At 43.2% G+C, this 22671-nt stretch overlaps 1 protein-coding gene across 1 annotated transcript in view; it reads left to right on the top strand.

Annotated features, from left to right (window-relative positions):
* Window positions 1–21921, top strand: part of ren (renin) — a 57709-nt gene extending 35788 nt beyond the window's left edge. Inside the window, exons 8-9 of the mRNA XM_073030682.1 lie at window positions 15978–16076; window positions 20118–21921. Of these exons, the coding sequence (XP_072886783.1) occupies window positions 15978–16076; window positions 20118–20279 (261 nt within the window). The 3' untranslated portion in view covers window positions 20280–21921. The remainder of the gene's footprint in view (window positions 1–15977; window positions 16077–20117) is intronic.
* The last annotated feature ends 750 nt before the right edge of the window (window positions 21922–22671 follow it).

Raw genomic sequence — 22671 nt, forward strand, 5'->3', positions numbered from 1 at the left:
GTAATACTATGCAATTCTAGACATGACAGCTCACCTTTGTCATACTCTGTGTTGACTGGTTCTGTTTCACATTCGGTCACTTTATTCTTTTGCTTCGATTTGTGTTTGAAGCTTTTCACTCTGTTGTGCTTTTTGTCTGCCTTGCACACTCTCTATGTGACCTTGTCTGTGACACTTTCTGCAGACATTTCTTTGAACCAACAGACATTTGCATCATGGGAGGATTTGCCACATTGACAACATCTTTGGCTTTTTGCACCATTCAGGGACATTTTGTATATTTCACATTCTAACCTGCTCTTCTGTAATTCTGCTGCATCCTTTGCTGTAGTCTCCAATGACATTGAAATGGTCAATGGTCGTTGTACTGTTAGGTCTCTTTCGGACAGTAGCCTCTTTTGAGTGCTTTGACTATGCATGCCACATACCAGCCCATCCCTTAATGCTTCAGTAAATCCATCTCTAAAGTCACGGTACTGGGAAAGTTTGCATAGTTCTGCAATGTATTCAGAAAGGCTTTCATCCTTTGACTAATTCTTTTTGTAAAATCTAAAACTCTCAGCTATTGTCAGCAGTTTAGGGCTCAAGTGTTTTTGTAAAATTGTAACAATTTCATTAAATGTATTGCTTGTTGGCTTTTCAGGGGTTATCAGGTTGCGCGAGAGACTGGACACCCTTGCACCCAATAAGCTAAGAAGTGTAGGGGCTTTCTTCTGCTCCTCCATGTTGTCTGTGTTACAATACTCTTCGAACTTCTAGATATATGACTCCCAGCCTTCAATACTGCTATCAAATTCATCCACTTTCAGGACTGAAACCATCACCACATTAATTTCACTTTAAATTCAGCGCATCTATCACTGTTATTCACTGGTCCTTCAGCTTTCTCGTGCTGCTCACAGTTTCATCCCATAGCTGTCAGTGCAGTTCAATATATTTTCTGACATTCAGGTTCATACTGCTCGCCAATTTGTTGTGTCTGTGCACAGCTACTTATATATTAAATAAAAGCACACATGGGAGAGATGGCTTTAACTGGTGTATTCACATTGCAGTGAGAGAGAGAGAGAGAGAGAACAATGCACATATGTAGCCAACAGCAGATATGCAGACAACAGATCGATACCTAGTGCTAAAGGGGGTCACTGCTCTAAAATAAATAGATCTATATATTACAGAATCCACAAACATTATCTCATTATTCTGTTTTTATGCACTATGTTTACTTTGTAAATTATAGTAATTTTATATTTTTGTACTGTACTGCTGCCACAAAAAAAAAACAGATTTCACCTCATATAAGACAGTGATAATAAACTCAAAGCCACACACACAAAGTGCTGGAGGAACTCAGCAGGCCAGGCAGGATCTATGGAAAAGAGTAAACAGTCAATGTTTCGGGTGGAGGGCCTTCTTCTCGGCCTGAAATGTCGATTGTTTCCTCTTTTCTGTAGATGCCACCTGACCTGCTGAGCTCCTCCAGCACTTTGTGTGTATGGCTTTGGATTTCCAGCATCTGCAGATTTTCTAATATTTGTGATAATAAGCCCAATGCTGATTCTGGATCTGCGCTTTGAACCCTGTGGCACATCAGGGAGGGGGCGGGTTACCCGGATACTGTGTACCTCGCGGCAGCCACAGCCATTAGATTAGCTGCTTCAAATTCGGTCTGCGGTCAGGACGAGAGGGTATGAGTGTGAGTGAGGCAGGTAGGGGGATCCAAGAGGTAGTACTGGAGGAGCCTCAGCCCTCGAACTCATCCGACAGATCTGAGAGTCTTGCCCCCTGTGTGGGTGAGAGCGGGGGCTATAGGAAGGATGAGCAACCAGATTGTGGCACGATAAAACCATTCACGATGGGGGAGAGACAAGGGAAATGTAATTGTAATTGGGGATACTATAGAAAGGGGAAAGGGAAATAAACACATTTCTCTATCACAAATATCAAATTCCCAAAGGTTGTGCTGTTTGTCAGGTGCCTGGGTTCGGGGCATCTCATCTGAACTGCAGAGGAATTAGAAGTGGGAGGGGTAAGATGCAATAGCTTTGGTCCAAGTGGGAGCCACTGATGTAGGTAGAAAAGGAAAGAAGTTCTGCTGAGGGAACTTGAGCTGCCAGGGACTAAATTAAAACATAGAAGCAAAAAAGTAATAGTCTCAGGACCGTGACCTGAGCCATAAGCAAACTGGCACAGGGTCGATAAGTCTCATCATCATCAGGTGCCAAGCCCGATTTGAGCTTTGACCGCCATGGCCCACACACTCCTGTTTCAGGTCAAGCGAATCAATTCATTGGTATTCATTTCTAGTTCTCTGGCTGCTGTCTCCTTCATTTGTCTCTGCCTTCCTCTTCCTTTCTTCCCTTCAATCTTTCCCGTAATTACCATGCATTCTAACTCCTCTTTCCTAATCACATGTCCAATGAAGTTTCATTGCCTTTTCATGATCTCATACATTAACTCTCTTTTTGTGCTTGCCCTGTTCATGACATCCTCGTTAGATATTCATTTCATCCATGATATTCTTGGCATCCTCCTCAAAAACCACATCTCTGCTGCTTCAATTCGTTTCCTCATGTTACTAGATATTGTCCAACATTCTGAGCCATGTAACATAACTGGATAAATGTAACATTTCAGTACACTGAGGTGGGTTGTCATGCCTAGTTTAGTGTTGGTCAGTGTACTCTTCATTCTCGTAAATGTGTCTTTTGCCATCCCTATTCTTCTCTTGATGTCCATGTCGCACCTGCCATCTGATGTCACCCAGCTTCCTAAGTAGCAAAAGTTCTGTACTTGTTTTATGTCTTCCCCGTTTATTCTCAGCCTGCGGATAGGATTCTCCTTCTTTTTGGATATCACCATACATTCTGTCTTTGCAATTGATAGATAGACCCATTTTTGCACTTTCTTCAACAACTATATCAATTAAGTTTAGTAGTTCTTCCTCCATACTTGCAATTAAAACAATGTCATCCGCATATCTGAAATTATTGATGTTTTCACCGCCAACTTTGATTCTCAAGATGTCTCTTATTTTTTGTAATATTGTTTCACTGTACACATTAAACAAATCAGGGGAGAAAACATACCCTTGTCTAACACCTCTCTAGATTTTCGTAAACTGACTCACTTCTCCATCTATTCTTACAGCAGCAGTTTGATCCCAGTACAGATTACTGATTATGCAGAGGTCTTTCGAATCTAGATCTAGAGTTTCCTGTAATATTTCAAAATAACTTATTGTGCTTCACTTTATCAAATGCTTTTGTGTAGTCTATAAAACAAACGAACAAGTCTTTTTGCACTTGAATAGCTCATTCTGATAGTATCCTTGACACCAATATCACGTTTCTTGTACCTTTGTCTTTCACAAAACCACATTGTTCTTTACCTATTTCAGCTTGTATCTTACTTTTAGCTCTAGTCATCAAAATTCTTAGAAGTATCTTAGTGATATAACTCATTAAACTTATGGTCCTATGTAATTCACATTCTATTGCTCCAGGTTTCTTAGGAAGAGTGATATACTGATTTTTTCACCTCTCCTGGTATTATTCCAGTCTCATAAATGTCATTGATTAGATCAGTAAGTTTTTCAATTCCATAATCTTCCAATGGGGCTATCTTCATCCCAACAATGCTGGTACCAGTGGCAAATCATGTAACTAGGGCAGTGGATAAGGCTTTAAACTAAATGGTAAGAGGTGGTGCAAACGGACTTGGGGAGTCTTAGTTCAGGATTCCTTAAAGGATAAAGCAGGTTGCATTGGTAGTAAGTAAGGCCGTGCAATGTTGGCATTCATTTCAAGAGGACTAGAATATAAAAGAAACGATGCTTTTATCTAAAAGCTGAGGATTTATACAGCATTGGTCAGACCACACTTGGAGTACTGTGAGCAGTTTTGGGCACCTTATCTAAGAAAGAATACTTTGTATGTTAAATAATGTACAAGTATGGCTACTGTTTAATATTTTTTATAGGATGTTTGAGATTGAAAAGAAGGCCTTTATTTATTTAGAGATTATGGCATGGGACAGGCCCCTCCTGTCCAACAAGTCCACACCACCCAATTACACCCATGTAACCAATTAACCTATGGACCTGTCCATTTTTGGAATGTGGGAGGAAACTGGAGCACCTGGAGGAAACCCATGTCACCACAGGGAGAGCGTACAAACTCCTTACAGACAACGGCGGAATTGAACCCAGGTCGCTGACTAGCACTAGGCTAACCACTACGCTACTGCACTGCCTCACCTTTATTGTTACATTCCCCAATCCCTACTTAAGCTTTAATATCTTGCTGAGCCATTTCAGTCGCAGTTAAAATACGCTGTGATTACAATGATAGATGTGACATCATAAATAAGCTTATCCGGATTGGTTTAGGGTGAGCGGACTCCTTTCCTGAGGGACATCAGGGCTTTTTGTTATGATGATCCAGTAGTTTCACATACACCATTTCTGATACTAGTATTTCAGTTAACATGCTACATCTTGGTATGGTGGTCGTCCATCATGTCTGACTAGAGTTCTTAAAGTGGAAAATCCGTTGCGCTCTGGCCGTTCCACTCTGTCAACCTCAGAAGTCTGGGTCCAGTGATACTAAGAAATGCCACAGACTGGGATCTTCTTGGGTTGCAGTGGTTCACCGTGACGCAGTCTGTGCCTTGTCATGCCCTTCGCTCTCCGTGGAGCGTTGTAGATCTGCCTTCACGGCATTGGATCTCATCCGCCTCGACCGCCGGAGCTGACTTCGCATGCTAGGACAGGCATGTCCCTGTCTCACGTGGGTACGAGGCCGCCTGCTGATTGGGCATGGATCACTTTGGGATGTCTTGAGTCAGGAATAGGTGTTCCAGCTCTGTTTAATCATGACTGCAATGGCATTAAGAAAATCTTGTGTTAAAAAGCCACTTGCAGAGCAGGTTGGTAATTGTTGTTCATGGGTGGAAGCTTAAAAATATCTACCTAAGCTGTGAAGCGCTTACTTCAACCAAAATGGATGAAGGCTCTTTTGTTTTCATCTTGTCAGTAAATATGCAAAAACTCATTAGCATTTGCAAACATTTGCTATCCTAAATAGATGTATGAGATCATATGCTCAGAAACTGTGTCTGTGACAGATTATTAGTTATGAATCAGAAATGTGGTTCCTTTCATCTGGATTCCTAATTTGGCATGGGTGAACATATCTGACAATGAAGTTTTATATTTTACAGAGAATCAAGACCAGTGAGTGTATTTTTGTAGTAATCATGCATGAAAGCACTCAAATTTGTCTACTTATTTCTTTATTTAATTAATGGAGTCTGGATGTTCTGGTAAGGCCAGTAACCATTGCCAGTTCTCAGTGGCTTTTGTGGTGGGCCTTGAACTGCTACCGTTCTTCAGGTGAAGAAACTTCCACTTGCCAGAGTGTGGTAAACATGTGGAATTCATTGTCACTTATGCCTGAGGAGGCCTTGTCATTGGGTATACCTAAAGAGGAGGTTAACAGCTTCTTGATTAATCAGTGTCAAATGTTATGGAGAGAAAGCAGTAGAATGGGGTTGTGAGGGAAAATAAATCAGCCAGAGTGGACTCGATGGGTCAAATGGCCTAATTCTTCTCCTATATCTTATGGTTTTCTCAGGGAAGATTTGGTGTTTAGATCTAGCAACAATGAGAGAATGGTGATATATCTCCAACTCAAAGTACTGTGTGGCTAGAGGAGGAATCTGCAGGTGGTGGTGTTCCGATGCTCCTGAAATCCTCTTCATTCCTGGTGTGTTTGGAAGATGTTGTCAGGGCATCTTGGGCAAGTTACTGAACTGTAGCCAATGTGCAACAGAAGTGGAGGGGTTGAACGTGTCGAGTGGTACATGGTACATCGATCAAGCAGGCTGCTTTGTCCTGGCTCGTTCAGAACTTGTTGAATATTGGAACTGAACCCATGGCAGCAGGGTGGCGTAGTAGTTAGCGCAATTGCGTAACAGCGCCAGCGATCACCGACTGGGGTTCAATTCCTGCCGTTGTCTGTAAAGAGTTTGTATGTTGTCCCTGACCATGTGGGTTTCCTCTGTTTCTTCTCACATTCCAAGGACCTATGGTTAGGGTTACTGAGTTACGGACGAGCTATGTTGGTGCTGGAAGCAGGTGATACATGTGAATTGCCTCCAGGTCAATCCTCACCGAGTTAGTTTGACACCAACGACACGTTTCACTGTATGTTACAATGTACATGTGACAAATAAAGCTCATCTGATCTAACCTCCTATCTGAATCTAAAACTTTCCTGTTTGTCCATCTTTGTTTCTGTTCTTTTTTGCTACGTTCACCCTCTGTTTCGTGTCTCTGTCCATAGAGAGCCTTGCTTCGTCTACTGAATCTCCAGGTCTGGATGGTATCAACTATTATCATCCCTGATTTGAAATGCAATGGTCACTGATGATGCGTCCCAGCACACACCAGGTCCGTAATGGCAAGTAGTGTTGGACCAGGTTAATGAAGGTGTGGGCCACATCAAAGGAGCAGGAACCCTGACCCTCACGTCCCCACACCTTACAACAACCCCCCAGCATCAAGAATAAGTATTAACCCCATCACCGTAGCATATTCATAACACTGAACTGTAAAATGGATGCAAGGAAGAGGAAGCTCCCTAGAAAGGCAAGTGTTAATGAAGGCGTGGGCCAGATCAAAGTGGAAGGGTCATGTGATGCTGAATCTCCAGCAGCGAGATCAAGAAACACAAGAGGGATAATTTTCCCACTGCTCACATAATTACACCCAATTTAGAGCTTCAGTTTAGTCCGACAATTGGCACAATTTGTAGAAGGCTTCTGCTCAGAAAACCTAGCATTGAATCTACTGAAGGTCTGCAAACTTCAGCTTGAGTTTCTGCTCGTGATCTTTCAGCACCACAGGTCACCGCGGGTCTGTCCGGAACACAGGAGGGGAAGAGCTTGTACGGTCAGCCAGCTGCATTCTGAAAAGGTTTCCCAGACCAGTGCCAATGGAATGTCGTGGCTTATCCAAATAGCAGGGTTATTATAGCAGAAGTCAGTTCTGCATTAAAATATCAAATACTTCCTTGCTTTTATTTTATTTGGAGTAACATTGTAAGCAGGGCTGCAAAGGGTAATGACATTTTGATGCAGATAATGAAATGTTTCCCAGTAGCAAGACAACTTGAAAGAAACCTTGGTCTGTGTTTAACCAATGCCATCCCTGCCCTGGGCGTATCTCTCTTGTGCTTTCTTTGCCTAGCAAGCACGTCATTGACAACAGAAGGAGACTTGAAGAGTTATAGAGTCATACAGCATGGAAACAGCCCAACTTATCCATGCTGACCCCAAGATGCCTATCTACTCATTTGTCCATAAACACAAGAGATTCTGCACGTGCTGAAAGCATGAGCAACATAAAAAGTTCAAGTTCAAAGTTCAAAGATTTATTATCAAAGTATGTATATGTCACTGTATACAACCCTGAGATTCACTTCCTTGTGAACATTCACAGTAACCGCAAACAAAATAATAACAACAAGTAAATAAGCAATAAACATCGAGAACATGAGATGAAGAGTCCTTGAAAGAGACTTCATAGATTGTGGGAATAGTTCAGTGCTGGGATGAGTGAAGTTGAGTGGCGTTGTCACCTCTGAGGGTTGAGGGGTAATAACTACTCCTGAATCTGGTGGTGTGGGTCCTGAGGCTCCTTCCTGATAGCAGAAGTGAGAAGAGATCATGGATGGTGGAGGTCTCTGATGACAGATCACACAAAATGCCGGAGGAACGCAACAAGTCAAGCAGCATCTATGGAGAGGAATAAACAGTCAACACTTTAGGTTGTGACTTTTCATCAGGTTCAGCATCCTTCAGCCCATCTGTCCATGTTTGGCCCATATCTTTCTAAACTTTCCAATCCAGGGAAAAGATGCTTAACATTTGAGTCAAGGACCTTTAGTAAGTGCTGAAAATCTACCAGTTTCTTTTTCCACTGATGCATCCTTTCCAATTGAATGTTTCCAGCATTTTCTATTTTTATTTTAAGTCCTTTCAAAGAGCTAGCACAAAGCACGATGGGCCCAATGACCTCCTTTGCTGTTTCCTGCTCCCATTCTAGCCAGTGAGTACATAAAATGCTGTCGTAGGAAAGCAGCGTTCATCATCAGAGATCTCCAACACCCAGGCCATGCTGTTTTCCCACAGCCGCCATCAGGTAGAAGGTACAAGAGCCTCAGGACTCACACCACCAGGTTCAAGAACAATTACTACCGTACAACCATTAGACTCTTGAACAAAGGAGATAACTATACTCACTTACCCATCAATTGAGATGTTCCCGCAGCCACTAAATTCACTTTAAGGGTGCTTTATCTTGTTATCATATGTTCGAGTTATTTATTGCTATTTATTTATATTTGCATTTGCACAGTTTTTTGTCCTCCGCACTCTAGTTGACCTTTCATTGATCCCGTTATAGTTACTATTCTATAGATTTGTTCAGTATGCTCACAGGAAAATGAATCTCAGTGTTGTTTATGGTGGCATATATGTACTTTGATAATAAAATTTACTTTGAACTTCATACTGGGACCCAAAAAACAGCTGAGAAAATTCTGAGAAATGTATCTGGAGAGTTAAGATGCATACGTTAGGATACTCTTCATTGACTACAGCTCTATATTCAACACTGTCATCCCCTCAAAACTAACCAACATGCTCCAAGGCCTAAGCCTCAATACCTCCTTGTGCAATTTGATCCCTGATGTCCTCACTTGCAGACCACAATCAGTTTGGACTGGCAACGACATCTCCTTCACAATCTCCCTCAGCACAGGTGCACCACAAAGCCATGTGCGTAGCCCCCTGCTCTACTTGCTTTAGACCGTGAGGCCAAGTATAGTTTCAATGCCTCAGTTTAAGTTTGTTAGTGGGCGAATCAAAGGTGGTGACAGATCAGCATATAGGAGGGAGATAGAGAATCTGGCTGAGAGGTGACGACAACAGCAACCTCTCAGTGTCAGCAAATCCAAAGAGCTGATTATCGACAATAGAAGGAGTAAACCGGCGAACAATCCTCATTAAGGAATCAGAAGTGGAGAGAGTCAGTAACTTTAAACTCATCGACATTATTATTTCAGAAGATCTGTCCTACCTCCAGCATGTAACTACCATTACAAAGAAAGCACAGCAGTGCCTTTATTTTCTTGGAAGTTTATGGAGATTTGGCATATCACCTAAAACTTCAACAAACTTCTAGTGAAGTGTACAGTTATTGGTTGCATCATGAGCTGGTATGGAAACACCGACGCCCTTGAATGAAAAATCCTACAAAAAAGTAGCAGATACAGCTCAGTCCATTATGAGTAAAGCCCTGTCCTTCTTTAAGCACATCTACATAGAGCAGTGTCACAGGAAAGCAGCATCCTTCATCAAGAACCCCAGGCCATGCTCTCTTCTCACTGCTGCAATCAGGAAGAAGATACAACAGTCTCAAGTCCCACACCACCAGGTTCAGGAACAGTTATAACCCCTCAGCTGTCAGGCTCCTGAACCAGTGGGGACAACTTCACTCACCCCAAACTGAACTGATTCCACAACCTATGGACTCAATTGTAAGGACTCTAAAGATCACGTTCTCGATATTATTGCTTATTTATTTATCTACTTATTTTATTTTCTTTTTGTATTTGCACAGTTTGTTGTCTTTTGCACACTGCTTGTTTGTCCATCTCTGTCATGTGTGCTTTTCATTGATTCTATTGTGTTTCTTTCTGTTTACTATGAATGCCCACAAGATAATAAAACTCAGGGTAGAATAAGGTGACATTTAAGTTCGTTAATAATAAAATTACTTTGAACTTTATAGTTAGCTAGGGATAAAACCTGCATGACTTTCAGGTTGATGGCTTGCTGTTTAGGTAACAGCTTGAGTGAGAGCCCCAGAGCAATATTCAGAGCTGATCCTGCAGTACAAACTGGAACTGCATTAGAATGCCATCATTAAATGAATATATCTCCTGATTAATGTTCCCTCTAGTTTGTAATGATCAGTGTGCGCAAAAATCTTTTACTGCGCAATTTTCTACCCAGTGACAATAACATGTGCGCACTGAATTTTATAAATAGGGGTATTCATTTTAATGGCTAGCAAAACACTGTCAAGAGATCGGCTGTGCTTGTTTAAAAAGGGAGACTTTTACCCTAACATTAATCCGCTTTGTGATAAATGCAAAAGGGGTGAGGCCTCTCTCATTCATATGTACTGGCTTTGTCCTAGCTTGGAGAAATTTTGGAAAGATGTCTTCATAAAGTTATCGCATATTCTGAATCACCACCTAGAACCTAACCCTTTAATTGCTTTGTTCGGTTTCTGGGGTGAGACAGATTTACGTCTGAATTCGACTAAGTGTCGAATATTATCTTTTGCCTCTCTCCTGGCTAGACGTTTAATCCTCCTTAGATGGAGAGATGTTGCCCTGCCCACGCATGCTCAATGGCTTAATGATATTATGGCCTGCTTAGACCTTGAAAAAATTCATTATTCAGTTCTTAATTCGGATTTAAAGTTCCATAAGGTCTGGGGACCTTTTATTGAGTACTTTCATAACCTTCCTCTAGACTAAGGTATTTTTTCGGTCCCTTGCTTTCAGCTCTTTTTTTTGTTGGTAGTAGGCATTAATATCTTCTGTTGCTAAGTGTATTTACAGTTTTGGGGGTTTGATTGTCCTGATTTATATTCTCTATATTGTGTTGTGGTTGATCTGGAGTTTTTTTTGTTGCGGGGCTTGGGGAGGATACTAATTTTACATGTCTTCAATTTGGGTGCTTTCTCAATTATCTTTCTTTGTATTATATTATTATTGTATGTTTATTTTTGCACTGTATCAATGTTCATTTTGATTTGGGTTTTTTTTATCTGTAGCTATGTAGAAAATGTATTAAAAAAACTAATAAAAAATAAATAAAAAGGGAGACTTTCGCAGGCGTTTGGTCTCGCTCCGGCAGCCCAGTCAGTGGTGAGAGCAGGCCGCAGTGACAAGGTTTCTCACAGGTCAGCGACACTTGTTTAAAAGTACAGACGGAACAGGCGGGGCGGCCATTGTTGGGAGTAGGCCACTGGTGAAAGAAGGAGTGTCAGGCTTTGGCCCAGAAGAGGCGTTGGCTCTGGGGATGTTTCTGTTGAGGTTCCCTTTTTTCTCTCTTACTGTACCAAGTGTAGTAAATGGCCGTTGTGTGTTCTTCGTGCTGGATGTTGGAGTCCTGGGAGACCCAGAGTCTCCCAGGGAACTACATTTGCATGAAGGGCATCTGGTTGCAGCTCCTTGAAGACTGTGTTAGGGATCTGGAACCACAGCTGGATGACCTTTGCGGGAGAGTGAGGGGATAATCGATCAGAGTTACAGGGAAGTAGTGACCCCTAAGCTGCAGGAGGTGAGTAGCTGGGTGACCGACAGGAGAAACAGAGATGTGAATGGGCAGTTAGTGCAGAACTCCCCTGTGGCCATTCCCCTCAATAGTAAGTATACCACTTTGGATACTGTTGTGGGGGATGAACTCCCGGGGAATTCCACAAAGGTTGGGTTACTGTGGTTCAGAAGGGAAAGAGGGAGAAGAGGAGAACGGTCAAAGTGATAGTGGACTCAATAGTCAGGGGAACAGACAGGAGATTCTGCGGATATGAATGGGACACCCGAATGGTATGTTGCCTCCCAGGTGCCAGGATTGGGGACGTCTTGGATCACATCCACATCATTTTGGAGGGGGGGGGGGAGGAAGAGCAGCCAGATGTCTTGATATATATTGGTACCGGTGACATAAGAAGGCAAAGCAAAGAGGAGAATATAGACAGCAGGGCCTCCAGGGTAATAATTTCAGGATTGCTGTCTGTGCCATGCACTAATGAGGATAGGAATAGGATGATATGGCAGATTAATGCATGGCTGAGAAGCTGGTGCACGGGGCAGGACTTCAGATTCTTGGATCATTGGAATCTCTTCTGGGGGAGGTATGACCTATGCAAAAGTTCCACTTGAACCCGAAGGGGACCAATATTCTTGCGGGCAGGTTTGTTCGAGCTGTTGGGGAAAGTTTAGACTAATTTGATAGGGGAGTGGGAACCGGAGTGAAGGGACTCGGGATAGGATAGATGGTAAAAAAGCAAAGATGGCATGCAGTCAGACTGTCAGAAATGGCAGGCAGATGATAGGACAAAACTGTAGCCAGCAGGGTGAGTATCAGTGCATTAGGAATGCAGAATCAAACTGGGTAGCAAATACAGATAGCTGGGATGTGGACAACAGGTTGCAACAGGAGATAGAAAAGATGTGTCAAAAGGGCAATGTTGCAATAGTCATGGGAGATTTTAACATGCAGGTCGATTGGGAAAATCAGGTCGGTAATGGATCTCAAGAGAGTGAATTTGTTGAATGCCTACATGATGGCTTTTTAGAGCAATTTGTTGTTGAGCCTGTGTTAAGTAATGAACTGGAGGCAATTTGGTAGCTTAAGGTAAAAGGACCCTTAGGAGGAGGTGATCACAATATGATTGAATTCAACTTGAAATTTGATAGAAAGTAAAGTCTGACATAGCAGTATTTCAGTGGAGTGAGGGAAATTCCAGTGGTATGAGAGGGGAGTTGGCCAAAGTAAATTGGAAGGGATGACAGCAGAGCAGCAATGACGAAAGTTTCTGGTAAAAATGAGGAAGGTGCAGGATAGATGTATTCCAAAAAAGAAGGAATACTCAAACGGCAAAATAGTTCAACCGTGGTAGACAAGGGAAGTCAAATCTAATGTAAAAGCAAAAGAGAGGGCTTGAAACAAAGCAAAAATGAGCAGGAAGGTGGAGAATTGGGAAGCTTTTAAAAACATACAGAGAGCAACTAAAAGGACCATGAGGAGGGAAGGGATGAAATACGAAACCAAGCTAGCAAACATTATCCAAGTGGATAGTAAAAACTTTTTCAAGTATATAAAAAATAAAAGAGAGATGAGAATGGATATAGGAACACTAGAAAATGAGGCTGGAGAGATAATAATGGGGGACAAGGAGATAGCAGATGGACAAAATAAGTATTTTGCATCAGTTTTCCTGTGGAAGACACTAGCCATTAATTTGCGGGATGAGTTTTTTGCCAGCTAAACCAGCATTTATTGCCCATCCCTAGTAGCCCTTGAGAAGGTTACTGTTGTTAAGGGTGAGGTTATGAAGTACTTGGCGACACAGGACAAGATAAGACAAAGTTGGCATGGTTTCCTTAAAGGAAAATCTTACCTGATGAACCTGTCGGAATCCTTTGAGAAGATTACAAGTAGGATAGATAAAGGGGATGCAGTGGATGTTGTATATTTGGACCTTCAGAACGCCTTTGACAAGATGCTGCGCATGAGACTGCTTACCAAGTTAAGAGCCCATGGTATGACAGGATGGTTACTGGCATGGTTAGAGCATTGGCTGATTGGTAAGAGCGAGTGGGAATAAAAGGATCCTTTTCTGGTTGGCTGACAGTGACTAGTGGTGTTCTGCAGGAGTCAATGTTAGTACAGCTTGTTTTTATGCTGTATATCAATGATTTCGATGATGGAATAGATGGCTTTGTTGCCAAATTTGCAGATAATACGAAGATTGTATGAGGGGCAGGTAGTGTTGAGGAAACAGGTAGGCTGCAGGGCTTACACAGATTGGGAGAATGGGCAAGAAAGTGGCAAATGAAATACAATTTTGGAAAATGCATAGTCATGCACTTCGGTAGTAGAAATAAATGTGCAGACTATTTTCTAACCAGGGAGAAAATCCAAAAACCTGAAGGGACTTGGAAGTTAAGGTTAACTTGCAGGTGGAGTCTGTGGTGAGGAGGGCAAATGCCATGTTAGAATTCATTCCAGGAGGGCTAGAATACAAGTGCAGGGATGTGATGCTGAGGCTTCATAAGGCACTGGGGAGGCCTCACCTTGAGTATTGTGAACAGTTTTGGACTCCTCATCTAAGAAAAGATTTGTTGGCATTGGAAAGGGTTCAGAGGAGGTTCACAAGGATGATTCTGGAACGAAAGGGTTATCATATGAGGAACGTTTGATAGCTCTAGGTCTGTACTCACTGGAATTTAGAAAGATGAGTGGGTTTCTCATTGAAACCTTTTGAATGTTGAAAGGCCTAGACAGAATAAATATGGAAAGGATGTTTCCCATGGTGGGGGAGTCTAGGACAAGAGAGCACAGCCTCAGGATAGAGGGGTGTCCATTTAAAACAGAGATGCAGAGGAATTTCGTTAGTCAGAAGGTGGTGAATTTGTGGAATTTGTTACCACAGGCAGCTGTGGAGGCCAGGTTGTTGGGTGTATTTAAGGCAGAGCTTAATATGTTTTTGATTGGACACGACATCAAAGGTTACGGGGAGAAGAACGGGGAGCGGGGCTGAGGAGAAGAAAAAGGATCAGCCATGATTGAATGGCAGAGCAGACTCGATGGGCTAAATGGCCTAATTCTGCTCCAGTGTCTTATGGTCTAATAAGGACTTCGTACTCCTCAGGATTTGATCGTTCCTGCTCTCGTTCATCTGCACTCTCATAAAGCATACATAGGAGGCCTGAGGCGGGAAATGAAGGACTTTCTCACTGGAGCTTTCGCAAGCCGTCCATGTGTGATTTGCTTGCTTAAAAATAAGTAATATAAATAAGCCAGTTCTAAAATCTGCCTTCAAATCATCGCAAGCTCCACATTGTTAACACCGTCCCCATCAGAAACCGGAAAAGGAAACGTGATTGCGTGCGACCATGAAGTGTACTTAATGAAGTAGAGGGTGACAACCTTTTGTGCGCAGTTTAAATTCTTTTGTGCACTAGTAGCAGAAGATGTGTGCGCGCACATACCTTAGAGGGAACACTGCTCCTGACTCTCCAACCCACCCCATGTGCTGGAAGTTAAGATCCAGGTGTATCTCTCCATAAGTGTGTAGACCTTCAGATCCAATCCCGCCTTAAATGCCTCATCTAGTCCTTCCTCCTTCCTCCTTCCAATGATTTCTCCTGCATCCTCTGTTACTCACAAGGGGCTATTTTGCATTGAGCAGCAGTCCAAGAAATCATTCTGGCCATGATGTGTCCAAATGAGATCCCACCATTGTCTGTAAGGAGTTTGTATGTTCTGCTTGTGACTGCATGGATTTCTTCTGGGATGCTATGTTTTCCTCTCATGGTTCGCTGGTTAATTGGTCACATAGATGTAATTAGACAGCAAAGGGCTGTCAGAACGGCGTGTCACTGTGCTGTATCTCTAAATGAAAATAAATAGAATAAAACACTTCCAACGCGCATGCAGTTTGTCGAAGTTAAACCGAGTGTTTGGCTTCACAAGCAACGCACTGAAGTTGATCTGGACTAGCTACATATGGTAGGTGAACAAAGGAATGGAAACATTGATGAAGTGAGATGTTGGGTAGAGGTTTATGGGTTTATTTTGCACCGTTATCTGTTTGTCGAACATCTCGTGTGGCGAGCTTCACAAACTCTCAGCTGTGAATGAATAAAGAAATGAAGGCTAATCCAGACCTTGAGAATGAAGGCTGTTCTGATAGCTCAGAAGCTGATGTAGTTCAAACATGCACGGTTGCATAGCCGTTAGCACAATCAATCACCTACAAAAATAGAAGGAGCTAATGATGAAAGGAACCCAGCAACTTTGAAGAGAGTCACCAGGACATCTTGAAAACTTCTCTTAAGTGTGTGTGATTTGAAATAAATGAAAACTCAGAGAGCCATCAACATTTTAGAGAATAAGAACTAGATTTAGATTTGCAAATTTATGAGTCCTATTTCATTTTGCTTTAATGAAGTGGAGCATTCAGAATTGGGAAATAACAATTTCTGCAATTGATGGAAAGGAACAGAAGCCTGGGTTGGCTAGAGCAGGAAGGAAGTGGGACGAATGTTATACTGAAGCTTTCTAATTCTAACCTAGTTCCCTCCCTCTCTTTCCTTCACATGTAGTACATTGTGAACTGCGACCAGATCAAAATCTTGCCTCATATTTCTTTTAACCTGGGAGGAAAGAACTTCCTGATGAAGGGTGAAGACTATATTGTGAAGGTGAGCTCACTTTATGGGGATATGGGGAGAAGGCAGGAGATTGGGGCTGAGAGGGGAAAATGGATCAGCCATGATGAAATGGCGGAGCAGACTCAATGGGCCAAGAGAACTAATTCTGTTCCTATATCTTAGGGTCTTAGGGTCTGAAATTACGTTTGGATGTGACGTTAAACCAGGTGAATATAGAAGAACCCATGGCACTCGCTTTGAGGAAAAGCAAGGCTGTTGTTCATGGGCCATGGGTCAATATTGACACCACAATTTAACCCCTAATAATTGAAGATTACGAGATCATTATCGCATTGTTGTACGCGTGGGAGCTCACTGTGAGAGAACTGGCTGTTATATTTCCTGCATTAAGTGCTGACTAAGATTCAGAAGTAGTTTGGATGCACACACTGAAGGAATTAAGATAGAGGTACTTAGCAAGAATTTGGTTGGTGTCATTAAAGCAGTAGATGCTGGAACAGAATACCAAACGTAGAGCACTACATCTTTCCTTTCTCTCTGGCCTTTTACCTTTCCCTCGCACCTGGCTTCACCTATCACCTTCCAGCTATCCTTCTTCCTCTGCCCCCACCTTCCCCCTCCCTTTCCAGTCTCGATGAAATGTCTTGGCCCAAAATGTCAACCGTTTGTTAATTTCCATAGATGATGCCTGGCCTGCTGAGTTCCTCCAGCATTTGTGTTATGTTGTTCTGGATTTCCATCATCTGCCAGATTTCTTGTGTTTATAGAGCACTACAGCACAGTATGGGCCCCTCGACCTACAATGTAATCTCAACCCTATAAACTACTCTAAGATTTATCAAACTCTTCCCTCCTGCACTGCCCTCGATCTTACTACCATCCACGTGTGTAAGAGTTTCTTAAACTCTCCGAAGGTATCTGCCTCTACCACCACCCTGGTGCACTCATCACCCTCTGTATGAAAAACTTACTTTTTATACCCCCTATGCTTTCCTCTAATCACTGTAAAATTATACCCCTTGGTACTAGCCATAGGAAAAAATCTCTGGCTGTCCACTCAGTCTGTGCCTCTTTATCAACTTGTACACCTCTATCAACTCACCTCACATCTTCCTATGAGAGAAGCCATAGCTCACTCAACCTATCCTCGTAAGACGTGCTCCCTAATCTAGGCAGCATCCTCTCGAAAGATTCTAAATCCTTCCTATAATGAGGTGACCAGAAATGTACACAATATTCCAAGCGTGGTCTAGTCAAGGTTTTATAGAGCTGTGACATTACCTCGCGGCCCGTGAACTCAGTTCCTCAAATAGTGCAGGCCAACACACCATATGCTGCATTTTCCATTTTACTGTTTACCACCTCGATGCACTTGCGTATGGCATGATCTTTCTGGTCTGCACACAAACAAATCCAATTCGGGTGCAGATTGATCTATCACATGTGAGTGTTAACACACATTGAGAATTGTCATTCACATTAACAACCAGCACGCCCAAGGACGTGCTGGGGGCAGCCTGCAAGTGTCGCCACAATTTCTGGTGCCAACAGTGCGTATTCACAATGTTCCGCGAAACAGCACATAACACAGCAAGCAATGGCGGAGCAAGCCCCTTTCCTACCTCCCAATCACCCACACAAACAAGCAGACAGTCCTCCAGCCTCCAGGTCAGTCCTTCAGTCTCCAGGCTTCCTTTCACTGTACCTCAGTACACATGACCATAATGAACCAATAACAATGCGGCAAACTAGCCAGCCGGTGGCATAGTGGTAGCCGCATTGGAGCTTAAAGCGAATGGTCCCCGGTTCAAATCTGGCTGGCTCCCTTCACACTTTCCATCCGTGCTGGGTTGAGCGTCGAGCTAGCAACTCGGTCTCATAAAAAAAAATAGCAAATGGTTAAAGAAAGGGTAAGGTTGTCGCCCAATGTGAAACAAGGTGCAGAAAGGAACAACAACTAATATAGCAATAAGGATCTCCCCCATACACCCTTGTCAAAGTGCACTACTTGATTGGATTTAAGTAATAATTGCCCTTATTTTTGGTGTAAAAGGTGCAAAACCTGACACACAAAATGCTGGACAAACTCAGCAGGATGGGCAGCATCCATCCTGCTGAAGAGTCTCAGTCCGAAACATCGACTTAACTCTTTTCCACAGATGCTGCCTGGCCTGCTGAGTTCCTCCAGCATTTTGTTCACATTGCTTGGATTTCCAGCATCTGCAGATTTTCTCTTGTTTGAAAACTGACAGATTCAGGTGGTATGGGTTTTTAGACACAAGAGAATCTGCAGATGCTGGAACTCACAAAATGCTGGTCCTGATGAAGGGTCCCGGCCTGAAACGGCGACTATTTATTCCCCTCCATGGATGCTGCCTGGCCTGCCGAGTTCCTCCGGCATTTTGTGTGTGTGGATTTTAGCATTTTTTTCTCATGATTCTTCAGTGATGCTTGTATAGATGTCATATGCCTATTAGAGCCAGAGAATGTGGGAGAGTACTAGCAGCAGACAAAATAGCTGATTAGAACTTGGATTAAATTCTTGTGCAGCACATTATGCTGTTGCACTACTTGGTACAAATTCAAGGTCATTGTCCTTTTATGCCAAGTGCTTCTGGTTCATTTTTGTCTGACCACCCTTCAGAAGGCCGTATATAAAAGGAATTTGCTTTGGATGTTTGCGATGCTTTGGGCATTTTCCAGTCACGCTTACAGTTTTCCCCCGCTATCCAAAGGTAGAGTGTTCCTATGAAACTGTTTGTAAGCTGAAATGTTGTAAAGCGAAGAAGCAATTACCATTAACTTATATGGGAAAAATTTTTGAGTGTTTCCAGACCCAAAAAATAGCCTACCAAATCATACCAAATAACACATAAAACCTAAAATAACATGAACATATAGTAAAAGCAGGAATGAACTGATAAATATACAGCCTATATAAAGTAGAAATATTGTATGTACGGTGTAATTTCACTTATCAAAATCGGGAAGACAGCGAGACAAAATCGATTTGGAGAAAAAAAATCGGCACATACACACCTACGCACATACACACATGTGCACAGAACTGCCTGCACACGGCTTCACGGTCATGGTAGTCTTTCTTGGGGTAAACGCACGTATAAACCGGGCGTCTTTTTTCGTAAAAGCGAAAATCCTCTTTGGTTAGCGAAAACAGGTACTAATGTAGGTCTTTTGTAACAGCAAGCTGTCGTAAAGCGAACGTTCGAAAAACGGGGGACACCTGTATTGTGATCTCAGAGCATGAACTTGAGGTATATGTTGAGCCTCCTAAACATGGGAATATCATGTGCTTTCCCTCCACCTCCCTCCCCACAGGGCAGAATATTGACAGCAAATTAGAAAGTTATCACAATAACCAAGTATCCTGCAGATGCTGGATATCTGGAGCAACACACACACACACAAAATGCTGGGGAAAATCCTCATTTCCATTCTGACATGTCTGTCATGGCCTCCTCTACTGTATGATGAAGCCACCTTCAAGTCGGAGGAGCAACACCTTATATTCTGCGTCTGGGTAGCCTCCAACCTGATGGCATCAGCACTGATTTCTCCAACTTCTAGTAATTGTACCCCATCCTCCCTTCCCTCTTGTTCAATTACCGACTCCTCCCCCACCCCATTAGCTTTTCTCCTCAACTTCCCCAGTGTCCCTCCTCCTTCTTGTTCTCCCATGGTTCAGTCTCCTCTCCTATCAGATTCCTTCTCCAGCCCTTTACCTTTTCACTGAACACCTTCTTACTTCATCATCCCCCCGCTCACCTGGCTTCACTTATCACCTTCCAGCTTGCTCCCTCCTCCTCTTCCTCATTCTGCCTTCTCTCCCTTCCCTTCCAGCCCTGATGAAGGGTACTGGCACCAAACGTTGACTGCCAATTCGTTCCCATAGATGTTACCTGACTGCCTAAGTTCCCCCAGAACTTCATGTGTGCGCTGTTCTAGGAAGTCTTCACTTCATTTACAGAAAAGAAGTTGTGTTTTTAAAAGTGTTGAAAACCACACGCGATGTGAAACATCAGGTCTAATCTGAGGTTCTCTCGTTTACAGGAATCAGAGTTTGGCGAGGAAGTGTGCACTGTCTGCTTCAGTGGCCTTGACATTCCCCCACCCAGGGGCCCGCTGTGGATCCTGGGAGCCAGCTTCATCGGGCGATATTACACTGAGTTTGATTACAAGAACAATAGGATAGGCTTCGCCAGAGCGATTTAAACCAGTCTAGAATGGGATTTCTTGGGCTAGACTTTCCTTGGGAAAACTTGGCGTATACTCCAAGGATAGTGGAAAAATAATTATTTTCTTCCATTTTGGGCCAGCTTTCATATCCAGTGTTGCCAACACCATTTAGAATTGGAGGAAGCAGGCATCTTTCAAAGCTTCGCCCCTTCTGCTCTCCATGCACAGGCTTCATTCGCAACCTTCCCCATTCACTCAGGCTCCATAGGAACAAGAATAGCCAGCTCCCAAATACAATCTGCTCATGGATGATCACTAATCTAACCCCACGAGTCCGCTTATTGCCTCCTCGATATCAGTTAGGCCAAGCACAACCTAGGTGACCAGTTTGCTGACCAGCTATGCTCTGTCTGCCATGGCCTTCCGGAGATCTCAGTTTATAACAGTTTCTTCCTATTTCCTATTCTCACACTGACCAGTCTGTCCTTGGCGTTGGCCTCCTCTGCTGCCAGGGTGGGGCTAAAGGCAAACTAGATGAACTGAACCTCATATTCCACTTGAGTAGTCTACAATATCATGGCATGAAGATTGAATTTTTCAACTTCAGTCAAATTGCCCCTCTTCTGTCCCTTTTCTCTCTCCATCTGATCCACCCAGTTCTCACTGAAGATACAGATTAACTCTACTTATTACATGTACACCAAAACATTGAAAACACAGTGACATGTGCCATTTTGCATCAATGACCAAAACAGTCTGAAGATTTGCTGGGAGCATCCTGCAAGTGTCACTACACTTGCAGTGCCAACAGAGCATGTTCATAACTTACTAACCCCGACCCTAACCCCTACATTCTTTGGAATGTGGGAGGAAGCTGAACCTCCTACAGGAAACCCAGGTGATCTTTGGGAGAACCTACAAACTCCTTACTGACAGTGTCAGGGAATTGCACCCCGAACGATGATCGTTGGTGCTGTTATGCTGCCATGCCACCCCAACTCCTGGCACTACTAGGCACTACCTTCACCCAGGCTCTCATCACCCTGCCTCTTCCCCCTCCTCCACCCATTCCATCGAAACATCACCCCGAATCCCTTCCATTCATTCCTGCCTCTCTGATTTAATTCTACCTTCCTCCACTATCAGATTCCATGATCTACAACCCTGTGGCATCTCCCAATATGATCTCCCAGCCTCCGTCCGATATGACCAACCCTTCCTCCAGCTAGCTACCGGCCTTCTTCACTTGGATCCACCTATCACTTAGACACTGTGGCCCTTCCCCTTCCCCTCAACTCTCTGCACTGTCTTTCTCCCCCACCCCCAGCTTCCAGGTGAGAAGTCCTGACCTAAAACAGCAATTGTCCTTTTCATAGATGTTGCTTGAATCACTGAAATCCCCCAGCATCTTGTTTATCACTGCAGACTCCAGCAGCTGCACATTCTTGTGTCCCCAGTTATACGTCGTGGATCTGGAGGTAAACAATTGAACTTGGTTACTTGTGCCAAATGCACTCTGGCTGGCTACCGGCTAGTGCTCCTTCTATGAGATTTGGCTTCATGGAAGAATGAGTCACAGAAGCAGGGTACGATGTACAGACACTAAAGGCTCATCCATTTAACATGGGCAATCAAGGACTCATTCCACTTAATATACGAGGGGTGATTGATAAGTTCATGGCCTAAGGTAGAAGGAGTCAATTTTAGAAAACCTAGCACATTTATTTTTCAACATAGTCCCCTCCTACATTTGCACACTTAGTCCAGTGGTCGTGGAGCATATGGATCTTGGACCTCCAGAAAGTGTCCACGTATGGGTGATTGATAAGTTTGTGGCCTAAGGCAGAAGGAGGTGAGGTATACAGCTCTCGTTACATGCACATGCTGTTCAACTCTTTGAGTGATTATGCAGAAAGTCTGAAGTTAATTATGTTAATAACTCATCAGGTGTGATTGATAAGTTTGTGGCCTAAGGTAGAAGGAGATGAGCTATTAACTTCAAACTTTCTGCATAATCACTCAACGAGTTGAACTGCATGTGCATGTAACCCATCTGTGGACACTTTCTGGAGGTCCAAGATCCGTATGCTCCACAACCGCTGGACTAAGTGTGTAAATGTCAGAGGAGACTATGTTGAAAACTAAATGTGCTAGGTTTTCTAAAATTGACTCCTTTTACCTTAGGTCCCGAACTTATCAATCACCCCTTATATCTTGCTGGAAATAACTATCAGTTTCAAGTTGCAAGATTAGTTGAGCCAGCACGATTGCTCTGGCGGGAGAAGAGTTCCGCACCATCATGGGGCAGCACAGTGGAGCGCGGTGGCCCGGGTTCAATTCCGCTGCTGTCTGTAAGGAGTTTGTACTTTCTTCCTGTAGCCACGTGGACTTCCTCAGGGAGCTCTGGTTTCCTCCCACGTTCCAAAGA

The sequence above is a fragment of the Hemitrygon akajei genome, chromosome 27 (genome assembly GCF_048418815.1).
Source record: "Hemitrygon akajei chromosome 27, sHemAka1.3, whole genome shotgun sequence".
NCBI lineage: Eukaryota > Metazoa > Chordata > Chondrichthyes > Myliobatiformes > Dasyatidae > Hemitrygon > Hemitrygon akajei.